The sequence below is a fragment of the Capra hircus genome, unplaced genomic scaffold (genome assembly GCF_001704415.2).
Source record: "Capra hircus breed San Clemente unplaced genomic scaffold, ASM170441v1, whole genome shotgun sequence".
Taxonomy (NCBI): Eukaryota; Metazoa; Chordata; class Mammalia; order Artiodactyla; family Bovidae; genus Capra; species Capra hircus.
This window is the reverse complement of record NW_017189519.1, coordinates 349,996-362,546: the sequence shown is the minus strand read 5'-3', so window position 1 is coordinate 362,546 and position 12,551 is coordinate 349,996. Positions and strand designations below refer to the sequence as shown.

General features: G+C 44.6%; 1 protein-coding gene across 7 annotated transcripts in view; it reads left to right on the top strand.

Moving 5' to 3' along the window:
• The window catches only part of TMEM164 (transmembrane protein 164), a 180,824-nt gene that overhangs the window by 43,231 nt on the left and 125,042 nt on the right, over positions 1–12,551 (top strand). Inside the window, exon 1 of one of the 7 annotated variants that reach the window (XM_005700243.3) lies at positions 11,038–11,191. The exons of the other annotated variants lie outside the window; for them this stretch is intronic. Within the exon in view, the coding sequence (XP_005700300.1) occupies positions 11,156–11,191 (36 nt within the window). The 5' untranslated portion in view covers positions 11,038–11,155. Of the gene's footprint in view, positions 1–11,037; positions 11,192–12,551 lie in introns of those variants that run through there. 7 annotated transcript variants of the gene reach the window in all.

Genomic DNA, 12,551 nt, shown 5'->3' with positions numbered 1-12,551 from the left:
TCCAGTACATGGACGGAGGAGCCTGGTGGGCTGCAGTCCATGGGGTCGCTATGAGTCAGACACGACTGAGTGACTTCTTTCACTTTTCACTTTCATGCATTGGAGAAGGAAATGGCAACCCATTCCAGTGTTCCTGCCTGGAGAATCCCAGGCACGGTGGAGCCTGGTGGGCTGCCATCTCTGGGGTCGCACAGAGTCGAACACAACTGAAGCGACTTAGCAGCAGCAGCAGCAGCTGGGACAGGAGCCAAAAAATGACAGGGAGTGGAGCAGGCATGTCAGGCCAAGTCCAAGCTGGTGCTATGAGGAGAGAGAAGCCATGAGGAAACAGTAGGAGGAGGAGAGATGCCCTGAGAGACAGGGTAGCTGTTCCTTGTAACCACCTTGGACCTAGAACCGCCTTCCAGATCCCCTAAGGCCAAGCATTATCCCACACAGATTCTCATGGAATACCTGTTTTCTTACCATAAACCTCTCTTTTTGTTGAGTCAACTTGAGTAAGACTGTTTTCTTTCAGTAAAAATGGTCAGACCAACACTTGCCTTTCCATGTCTTGATAATAGCGAGAAAAATATAAGTGTTAGTGAAGATGTAGAGAAATTGGAACACTTGTACACTGTTGATAGGAATGCAAAATGGTGCACTCCTATGGAAAACAGTATGGAGATTCCTCAAAAATAGAACTACTATATGAGCCAGCAATTACTTACCACTTCTGAGTATTTAGCTGAAAGAACTGAAATCAGGCTTTTGAAAAGATACCTAGCCAACCAGTGTTCTTAAAGCACTATTCAGAGTAGCCAAGATATAGAAACGACCCAAATGCCATGCAACGATGGATGAATGGATAAAGAAAATATAAAAATGTACAGTGGAACTATTCAGTCTTAAGAAGGAGGAAATCCTGTCATATGCCATGATACGTGGGTGAACCTTGAGGATATTATGGTTAGTGGAGTAAGCCAGTCAAAGAAGGACAAATATTGCATGATTCCACTTACATGAGGTATTTAACTAGTCGACTTCATAGAATCAGAGTAGAATGATGGTTACTAGAAGCTGGGAGGGAAGGGTTACCAGGGCCTTGGGAGATTGCTAATCAGTGAGCATAAAGGTTCAGTTATACAAGATGAACAATTTCTAGAGCTCTGCTGTATGACATTGCGCTATAATTGACAATACTCTATTGTACATTTAAAATTTGTTAGGGGAATAGATCTCATGTTAAATGTTCTTACCACAATAAAATAGACCAGCTCTAGGTCCACAATTGTAAATTTGGGGCTGAATCAACAACAGTTGGTTAACATTTAGGCTTTTAGGGTTAACAGGAACTGCTGAAGACTCTTCTGGGTATTATGAGGAACAGTGGAAAAAAACAGATACCTGATTATTTCTTTCAGGCTCAGTGCTGACGTTATGGGTTTTAAATCTGTGTTCCTGGCAAACAGTGAAAATGAAAAAAGGCAGGGATTCTGACTGTTCATTTATCACCTCACATCTCTCAACCAACAGGGGGCCTTCTTTATCCTATTTAACCTCTCAGTAGAATATTTGCCTTTCGTTTATTCCTCTTTCCAGTCAACTCTTGATTATTCATGTAATAGAGGAAAACATTAATGTGAGTCAGAGAAGACCGCCCCACCTTGGCCTCTCTTCTCTGCCACAGCAGCGCAGAGTTCCAGAAATGGAAACAAACCATCAGGAGAGGTAAGGAGGCTGAGCAAGTTGGGGCAGGGCCAAGCAAATTAACATTGTTTCTCTTCCCACTTCTATACCTTCCTTCTAAATGGTCTCTGTTGAGTTCCTTTTCTGGTGCCAGGAGGAGATTGCTGGAAAGGCAATGCCATCTGCTTGGATTAAAGTAAAAATATGGGATTTTAAAAAACTAAAGTATAGCTGGGGGCACACTGACTGGGATGCTGTTTTCTTCTCTTGTGTCCATTTTGCCCTCAGTCACTGTCTCACATCAGATCACCCAGCCAGTTCTGATTGGCAACTGGTATTCTCAGTTCAGGGCTTCACTGGTGGCTCAGCTGGTAAAGAATGTGCCGCAGTGCGGGAGACCTGGGTTCAATCCCTGGGTTGGGAAGATCCCCTGAAGAAGGGAATGGCTACCTACTCCAGAATTCCGGTCTGGAGAATTCTGTCAAGTCCATGGGGTCACAGAGAGTTGGACATGACTGAGCTCAGGGGTGGGGACTCAGCTGGCTAGAATTTCCACAGTGGAGTTTCTCAAGGTTTGGTTTTTAAGCCATTTGCCTCAGGTACCTTGGATGCCTTTTAAAAATGTTGATTCCTGTACCCTTCCCCAGGCCTGTTGAGTCCAGGTAAGGGGGAGGGGGGTTGACCTGGGGATATGACTCACCCATCTCCAGGTAATATTTGTGCGCCCTGAACTTGGAGAATTACTGCTCCATAAAATGGCCTGAGGGGGTTTGGAGGGTGGTTCTGGGAAACTACCACCACTTCCATTTCCCTTACTGTTAGACTGAATGAGTGGGTGGGGGAAGTGGGTCATTCTTCCATGTGGAAGTGGGAAGAGGAAGTGTTTTTCTGAGTGCTAACAGGTAAGGATTCTCTACTGAAAGGAAATTGAAGAAAAGTGGAGACACTGACTAAACAGAATTAGATGGCACTTACTTTCACTCTTTACTTTCATGCATTGGAGAAGGAAATGGCAACCCACTCCAGTGTTCTTGCCTGGAGAATCCCAGGGACAGGGGAGCCTGGTGGGCTGCCATCTATTGGGTCGCACAGAGTCGGACACAACTGAAGCGACTTAGCAGCAGCAGCAGCAGCATCTCAATATTTGTTGAATTCCTGCCTGAAGAGGCATGGACTGAAGCGACTTAGCAGCAGCAGCAGCAGCATCTCAATATTTGTTGAGTTCCTGCCTGAAGAGGCACAGACATAGGAATGTTGTGTAGAAGTTACTGACTTGGTTTACATCCATGTTTCTTTTTAACGAGACCACCCTCTTCTCCATTTCTGCCTTGTCTTTATTTAGAGTGGAAGTAGCCAGTCATCTGCCACATATTTGGGGTTTTGTGGTAATTGAAGTATATGAATACATGGTGCCACTCAATGGTTGTACCTAAGTATAACCCTACTAATCAAAGTGAGGATATTGTGTTTATTTTAAGACAGTGGTTGTAGTGTTCAGTCTTTTTTTTTTTTCAAACACTGGCTCCATGGAGGAAAGCAAGGTCCTATGTTTCATTGCTTTCCAAGCATTCCCCAACAACTGTTGAATGGGTTTTGTTCCAAACGTTTCTTTGGAAATCTGTTTAGAATTCAGATTGCATTTTCCCGTGGAAACAATATTCTTGGGGTTCTGGTTCCCAGACCAGCTGGCAAAAGCCTGTTTAATCTGGAATGGAATGGAAGTAGAGTCCCTCAGCCCCTCAGCAGGGTTCCAAACAGTGTTTTGTATTATTTATTTTTGGCTGGGCTGGGTCTTCGTTGCTGTGTGTGGGCTTTCTCTAGTTGCACTGGGGCCACTCTTTGTTGTCATGCCTGGGCTTCTCATTGCCGTGGCGTCTCTTGTTGTGGAACATGGGTTTTAGGTGCATGGTCTTCTGTAGTTGCAACATGCAGGTTCAGTAGCTGTGGCACACGAGCTTAGTTGCTCCATGGTATGTGAAATCTTCCCAGACCAGGGATTGAACCTATGTCCACTGCATTGGCAGGTGGACTCTTTATCTACTGGGTTACCAGGGAAGTCTCCCTAACTGTTTTTATGGGAAAAAAGCACCAGAGTTTCAGACCTGTGATCCTTGGCATATATTCACACATCCGAGTTGCACTCTCTGAGCAGAATCGTAGGGACTCGTGGGAGGGAACAATTCAGTCTTTCACATGGCTTCCCAGACCTTGTGTGATCTAGCTTCTGCTCATGCCTCCAGCATCATTTCTTATGGGTTTCTCCTCGCACTCTATTCTCTAGGCAAAAGGAGCTGCCTTGGGTTCACTGAACATGTGTTTGTAACCTCTGGGTCACTGAAACCTTACCCACACTCATCCCTCTGCAACCTCCTTCCCTCACCTGCTGCCCAGTGGTGGCTCTGTATCAGGCTCTCAGAATTCTGATCATAGGTTTTAATTCGTGTGTTTTATGTCACTTCCTTTCCCTCTTGCCAGACAAAATGCTCCACAGAAGCCAAGACCATGTCTTGGTTAACCCGCTGTTGTTTCCCCAGTACTTAGATTGGGGTCTGGCAGGAGGTGGTTTCTTCAGAATACAGCAGGTTGAATGAATGATTTAGCCCAGGCGCTCTCAGCCTTTTTGTAGCTGCTGTACCCATGTTGGATGTTTGTGTGCTCAACAGACTAAGCTGAGGGCTGCATAAATAAGAAGATAATATTTGGGTTGTGTAGAATTTGCAACTGCTGTATCCGTAGCTCACCTCTGCCCTCCAATCCAAGAAAGCATATGAAAGCGTCTACATCAGCTTTAATTTCTCCTTATAATGTGGCAAAAAGTGTTTTGCAAGTGAGCTAGAGGAGGGATAAGATACAAATGAATAGATGTGTAAATAATTTGCCAACTTCAGTTCACTTCAGTTCAGTTACTCAGTCGTGTCCGACTCTTTGCGACCCCATGAATCGCAGCACGCCAGGCCTCCCTGTCCATCACCAACTCCTGGAGTTCACTCAGACTCACGTCCATTGAGTCAGTGGTGCCATCCAGCCATCTCATCCTCTGTCGTCCCCTTCTCCTGCCCCCAATCCCTCCCAGCATCAGAGTCTTTTCCAGTGAGTCAACTCTTCGCATGAGGTAGCCAAAGGACTGGAGTTTCAGCTTTAGCATCGTTACTTCCAAAGAAGTCCCAGGGTTGATCTCCTTCAGAATGGACTTGTTGGATCTCCTTGCAGTCCAAGGGACTCTCAAGAGTCTTCTCCAACACCACAGTTCAAAAGCATCAATTCTTCGGCACTCAGCTTTCTTCACAGTCCAACTGTCACATCTATACATGACCACTGGAAAAACCATAGCCTTGACTAGACAGACCTTTGTTGGCAAAGTAATGTCTCTGCTTTTGAATATGCTATCTAGGTTGGTCGTAACATTCCTTCCAAGGAGTAAGCGTCTTTTAATTTCATGGCTGCAGTCACCATACTGCAGCCAACTTCAGTACTCTATTATTCATCATAAATCACTTGCCTCACCTCTCTTTGCCTGCTGAGACATACCCATGGGCAGCTATGTGGTTCTGAGAAGCACAGATCTGGTCCAGTGCTGATGTGGGCTTTGATATTGAGAAAGGGCCAGTCTTTTGCCTGGGTCTGTCCTTTAGTTAGCAGCTGTCCTGGGAATAGAATCTAAAGCCTTTGACTCCCAGGCCATTATATCTTCTTGCAGAGGTATCCGTTCTATAAATAGAGTCTGCATGCATTGAAACAACTTCCCCTTCTGTGGATATTCCAGGCAGTCTCGAATCACTTGACCAGGATCATTACTGGTGATAGACTGAGGGAAGCAGAAGGGTGAAGGAATGCAAGAAGTACATTCTCTAATTTCAGTTTGGTTCATTAATGTGAGGCCTGGGGAGAGGGCAGGGAGTCCAACTTACCCAAGGCACTGCTTATGCAGTTGAGACTTAACAGATGGCTCTTTATTATGCTAGGATTGCACATCTGCTCAGGGTGTAGAACATGACTGAATGCTCAGTGGGTATTTCTTGATTATGCGATTTGCTGAAATCACTCTGCTGGTGTGATGATAATACCATTTAGGACTCTTTATACCACTGAGCATTTAATTGGTAAGCATGTGGTTTGATAAATGAGGTGGTGGTTGTTGCTGTTATTACTATTATTACTTTTAAGGAGCTCCTATAGAGCTAGAAGTAGCCTTTCGGCCATTTGGTTTGGGGCCCTGTGTCATCTGTTAAGAATTGTATAGGGACCTTAATGCTATTTGTATTTCTGGTTATGATTCTTGTGTGTTTCTTCTGCTCAGAATAGAATTTGCCATAGTACTGAATGAAAGGAAACAGCCTAATGGGTCACACTAAGTAAACTTCGTGTAAGTAAAGTTCAAAGGAATTTAGTTTTCCCATCTGCTGGTCCCTAGAGAGGAAGGGAAGGAAGGGCTTTTCCAGGTGTAAGCCTGTGATCCAAGGTTGGATTCTTGTGGAAGGTATATGGCTGGTTGGAGAGGGCAGCATAGCTCATTTCCCATCTACCTTCCTGTAGGACACACTCCAGGAGTCTACCATCAGGCTGAGTATTTCTCCCTGGTGAAGAAGACCGCTAACAGGTGGCTAATTAAAAATATCATAAGCCCTAAAGCCAACCTCAGAGACTTGTGAGAGGTTAAGCCTTCTTCCATCAGGCCACGCAAAGTCCTTGGAGACTGGCAGGCCAATAGCATAATGAATGTCATTCCTTACACCACTTTAAGAGAGCGACTTCACTTTACTTTCATGCATTGGAGAAGGAAATGGCAACCCACTCCAGTGTTCTTGCCTGGAGAATCCCAGGGACGGAGGAGCCTGGTGGGCTGCCGTCTGTGGGGTCGCACAGAGTCGGACACGACTGAAGCAACTTAGCAGCAGCAGCAGCAGCAGCAGCAGCAGCATATAGTTTTGTAGTCCTTCGAATCGCCAGTATTTTGCTCCATCATGGTTTTGTTTCCACACCTCTTCTTTAATGTCACTGAATAAACTCTGATTTGTCTATCTAACTGTCTGGACTGAGGGAAATAGACTGAGCCTAGAAGGGACATTCTTGAAGCCATGCATCACCAAATTCTGGGCTGTTTGCATGTGCCTCAGTTTCTCCTTGTAATGTGATAAAAAGCGTTTTGGTTTTAGGTAACAATGCATAGCTTCCTGGAGTGAACCAAATGTGGAAAGTGTTGTAATTTGAGGCAGTTTTCAGAAAAGAACCTCTTCTGGTAAAGAAAGACTCCCTTTTCCCTTTTTTTTTTTCCTTTTCTTTCTTCCTCTTTTTTTTTTTATTTCATTTATGCCTCATCACATTTTGTCCAATTTCAGCTCATCGCAGGCTGTATTTTCTTTTTGATTTCTGCTTTCCAGAATAGCCCCTGACTGCAAAAAGGGAACAAAAGGCCAACTCCTTGGCTTTCAATTTGCAGCATCCCCAGCCCTTTCATCTATCTCAGTGCTCCCCTAGTTGGGAACAAAACCCGAGCTCCACGGTCAGAGCACATACAGAGGAAGAACGTTTTTTTTTTCAAACTCCGAGCCCATGCGGATTTCGTGTTTTCATTGTCATACTGATTCGCAATACAGGGTCGGGTGCAGGTAGGGAAGCAAGAGGGGACCTGGAGGAAAGAAATAGGTTTGCAACCTTCGCCAAAGCAGACATTCCCATTTGGGGGTCAGAAGTTCTATTAAGAAGAAAGCGTGTTCTTAAGGGTTTCATTTGCTAATCCAGGGCTGCTTTCCTTCTTGAGAGCTTGTGTGTCAAGGTACCCAGCCCGGAAGATGCAGCAGGAGTTTGATATGCTGCCTGGCTGGGCAGCAGCTCAGACACCATGCCTTTTGTTCTCTAGTTTCCTGTCAATTCTTCAGTGTCTACTTTTCCTCTTCTGCTTCCTTTGGTTGCAAATCACAGAAGACCTATCTCTTTGTGCTCTGAGCTTGTTGTCTTGGTTACAGACTTCTTTGGCCTGCCTTTTTTTTTTTTTTTTGAGGGGAATATACTGCTTAAAGAAGACTTTTAAAATAGCGACTGAGGGCTCTTGAAAGATACTACGGTATTCAGCAGTGGGTAGAACTGGGGTTTGCGAACCTGGTTGTACTTTGAAATCACCTGGAGTGCTCTGAAATGCTGCTTAGGCCCCAGGCTCAATCAGTTGCATCAAGATTTAGGGGACCGAGCCTCAGGAATTGGGATTTTATTTCCAGTTAACTGGCTAGGAGATCCTAATGTGCATTCAGCATTTAGAACTATTGAGGTTTTTTTTTTTTTTCTTAAATTGAAGTATTGTTGATTTCCAGTGTTTTAGGTGTACAGTAAAGTGATTCAGTTATACAGATTTATGTATTTTTCAGATCTTTGTGGTAGCTCAGCTGGTAAAGAATCTGCCTGCAATGCAGGAGACCCTTGTTTGATTCCTGGGTTGGGAAGATCCCCTGGAGAAGATAGGCTACCCACTCCAGTATTCTTGGGCTTCCCTTGTGGCTCAGACCTTAAAGAATCTGCCTGCAATGCAGGAGACCTGGGTTCAATCCCTGGGTTGGGAAGATCCCCTGGAGAAGGGAATGGCAATCCACTACAGTATTCTTCCCTGGAGAATTCCATGAACAGAGGAGCCTGGTGAGCTACAGTCCACGAAGTTGCAAAGAGTTGGACACGACTGAGTGACTTTGACTTCACTCTCCATTATAGGTTATTATAAGATATTGAATTTAGTTCCTTGTGCTATACAGTAAATCCTTGTCGGTTATCTATTTTGTATATAGTAGTGTGTGTATTTTAATCCCAAATTCCTAATTTATTCCTCCATCACCCATTCCCCCTTCAGTTTAGTTCAGTCGCTCAGTACCATCTGACTCTCTGCAACCCCATGGACTGCAGCACACCAGGGCTCCCTGTCCATCACCAACTCCCAGAGTTTACTCCAACTCATGTCCATTGAGTTGGTGATGCCATCCAACCACCTCATCCTCTGTTGTCCACTTCTCTTCCCGCCTTCAATCTTTCCCAGCATCAGGATCCTTTCAAATGAGTCAGTTCTTCACATCAGGTGGCCAAAGTATTGGAGTTTCAGCTTCAGCATCAGTCCTGCCAATGAATATTCAGGACTGATTTTCTTTAGAATGGACTGACTGGATCTCCTCGCTGTCCCCAGAGTCTTCTCCAACACCACAGTTGAAAAGCATCAATTATTTGGCACTCAGCTTTCTTTATAGTCCAACTCCACATCCATATATGACTATTGGAAAAACCATAGCTTTGACTAGATGGACCTTTGTTGGCAAAATAATGCCTCTGCTTTCTAATGTCTCTGCAATCCCCCTTGGTATCCATAAATTTGTTTTCTGTCTGTGTATCTGTTTATGTTTTATAAATAAGTTCGTTTGTATCATTAGAACCATTGAGTTTTAACAGCAAAGCCAAACAGTTGGGTTTTGGACTGTCTTAGATAGGTGAGGAGAATATCATCAACTTTTCTGTACCTTAGTTTGTTCTGCTTAGGAGAGTGACCCATAAAACTAGAGGAGCTAAAGAACCTAACTAACTGCCATGTCATTACTGTCACATACAAAAGAGTGGCACCTTTGCTTAAAAAAAAAAAGTCCCAATTATTCAGCTGGCTTCATGTCTGGGCCATAACAATGGCTTGAGGCAGTCTCGAGGATTAAAATAAATCTTTCCAGTTGCTTGAAGAAGGAGCTTACCTATGGGGAGGCACAGCAATTTCACTTTCCTCACTCCAGTATTTTTCCCTGGAGAATCCCATGGACAGAGGAGCCTGACAGACTACAGTCCATGGGGTTGCAAAGACTCAGACATGACTTAGCAAGTAAACAACAGCAACAACATAAAGGCAATGCCACGCCTGTGATCCAAACCTGAAACATTGCAAGAATATGACACGTAGCAAATAAAATCCCCTAGTTGTCTCTCTCATCATCAGCGTGTGTTTCCTTCAGATTTTATGTTTGATTGGTTGTTATTGAAAAACTCAAATAATTTGAAAAGAATAGAAGGGCATGTATAATTTCCTCCAACCCCTGACCCATAATCTGTTACTTTTTCTTCCCAGAAACGGACCAACATTACCAGTTCCTTGGAAATCTTGAGAGGCATTTATGCATAAACAAGGCTTGACTATTTTAAAGTGATTTTTTTGATTAGGTAATCAGGTCTATCCACCTACCAGAGATATCTGTTTGATTTATTCATTCAACAAGTATCTGATGAGCATCTTGAATGTTCCAGTCATTATGTCAGTTTCTGGATCTATAACAAGGACCGGCACACAGCCACTGCCCTCCAGGACCTTACAGTCTAACAGGGAAGATTGGCATTTAACACAGGATGGCAACCCACTGCAGTATTCTTGCTTGGAGAATTCCATGGACAGAGGAGCCTGGCAGGCTACCCATGGGGTCGCAAAGAGTAGGACATGGCTGAGGTGACTTAGCACGTACACATGCAGTATCAAATGAGAAATGGTGACAAATGTGAAGGAAGAGAACTTTTCACATGTGTCACTTCCAAAATAGCGGTTTGTAGAGTCCCCTTCCCCAGTTTTCTAATATGGAGGTGTGGATGATAGACTGGAGGCAAAGACATAAACTGCAACCTTTATTCTTGCCAGCAGTTTTCTTCTTTCCTGCCAAAATTTTCATCTGACAAAATGTCCTGCTGAGAATTGGGGTAATCTACCAGCCAGCTTTATATTTATACCTGGTTGACAGAGTGCTGGCAGTACGCTAGATCAGACTCTTTGTCAGACATTCTGAACTCTTGCAGACAGGAACTATGCCTTGTATCTCTGTGTGTGCTCCAAACCCCAGCATGGACAAACTAATGTAGACTTTAGGTGGTAGGTCCTTTTATTTCAGTCTCATTTTATACCTTAGCAGTGCTTCAAGTGGTATGTATTCTTATTTCCATTTTTAAAGATGAGAAAACAGGTTTAATGAGGGGTGTGTGTGTGTGTGTGTGTGAGAGAGAGAGAGAGAGTTAGTTAGTGTAATGCTCTCTTCTTTAAAAATACTCCTGTCCGCTCCCCACCCCTCACTGCTGCCAAAATCCATGACCATAGTCACATAGCTTCTCAGTGGCTGTGACCCTGATACAGTTGGTTCCCTTCCTTTAGGGAACTGGATAGCACCCAGCCCTTTCACAGATTGGCCTAGGCTCTGTTCCTTCCAAGTTGTCTGGATGAGTTTTAGGACAACCAGGTTATCCATCCTATTCTGAATGTTTCTGTGATTGAGGTCAAGGTAGCAGCATTATCCTGCACTAAAGGAGTCAGAGGAAGAGGACTCCCGTGGCCCCCTCAATGGGTCATGTCTCTCTCTACTCACTGCCCTTCTTGCCTGCTCTTCCAGCTTGCGTCTTGGGCTGGGCTCTGGCCAGGGAACAGAGTTAGCCTTGCATGCATATCCTGGGGGAGCATTTCTGTGTCTGACGTGGTGTTAGGCACTATGGAGAGTGGTGGCAGATGAAGATCCTCAACAGACAAAGCGGGAGACAAAAGGTAAGATTGGTTACAAACAAAATCTTTGGTACCAGACAATTCTGATTCAAGGCCTGACTCTTTTCCTTATTTAGTTGTGTGACCTTAGGCAAGTACTTAACCTTTCCTTAGCTCAGTTTCCTCATGTTCAAACAGGTGGGGTGGGGTGGGGTGGGGTGGGGAACTGCACTTACCTCACAGGATTGCTATGAGGAATACATGAATATGGGGCTGCCCAGGTGTGTTAGTGCTAAAGAATCTGCCTGTCAATTAGGAGATGTGAGTTCAATCGCCCGGGTTTGGAGGATCCCCTGGAGGAGGAGATGGTAACCCAATACAGTATTCTTGCCTGAAAAATCCCATGGACTGAGGAGCCTGGTGGGCTGCAGTCCATGGGGTTGCAAGAGTTGGACATGACATGGGTGAATGAGCATGGGCGTGCTCACACACACACACGAATATAGTTTTAGGCCTCTAGTGAAGCACTTAGTAAAGAATCAGTTCAGTTAAGTCGTTCATTCGTGTCCGACTATTTGCGACCCCATGAATCGCAGCACGCCAGGCCTCCCTGTCCATCACCACCTCCCGGAGTTCACTCAGACTCACGTCCATCGAGTCAGTGCTGCCATCCAGCCATCTCATCCTCTGTCGTCCCCTTCTCCTCCTGCCCCCAATCCCTCCCAGCATCAGAGTCTTTTCCAGTGAGTCAACTCTTCGCATGAGGTGGCCAAAGGACTGGAGTTTCAGCTTTAGCATCATTCCTTCCAGAGAAATCCCAGGGCTGGTCTCCTTCAGAATGGACTGGTTGGATCTCCTTGCAGTCCAAGGGACTCTCAAGAGTCTTCTCCAACACCACAGTTCAGAATCTTCAATTCTTTGGCTTTCAACCTTCTGCACAGTCCAACTCTCACATCCATACATGACCACTGGAAAAACCGTAGCCTTGACTAGACGGACCTTTGTTGGCAAAGTAATGTCTCTGCTTTTGAATATACTATCTAGGTTGGTCATAACTTTTCTTCCAAGGAGTAAGCATAGCTGCTGCCATTATTATTATTAATATCATTGTCATTGTCATCATCATCACTACTATTACTAATTACAACAGAAAGGAGTGATAAGTGTATAGTACCAGTATGTGCAAATGGCTTTCAGGAAAGGAATGATCAGTTGGGGTGGATGTTATTCAGGAATTCTCTGGAGGAGATAGAAGTGGAATGAAATATGCCAGGAAGAGCAAATACAAAAGTGGAAGGCTGAACTAAACTGGAGTGGGGACAAAAGAAGGAACAAGCCAACGTCTGGCATACTTGGACTCCGCTACTAGATCACTTGTCTTCACAGTCCATCTTTCCAGCCATTTTTGCCTCCCTGTATGCAT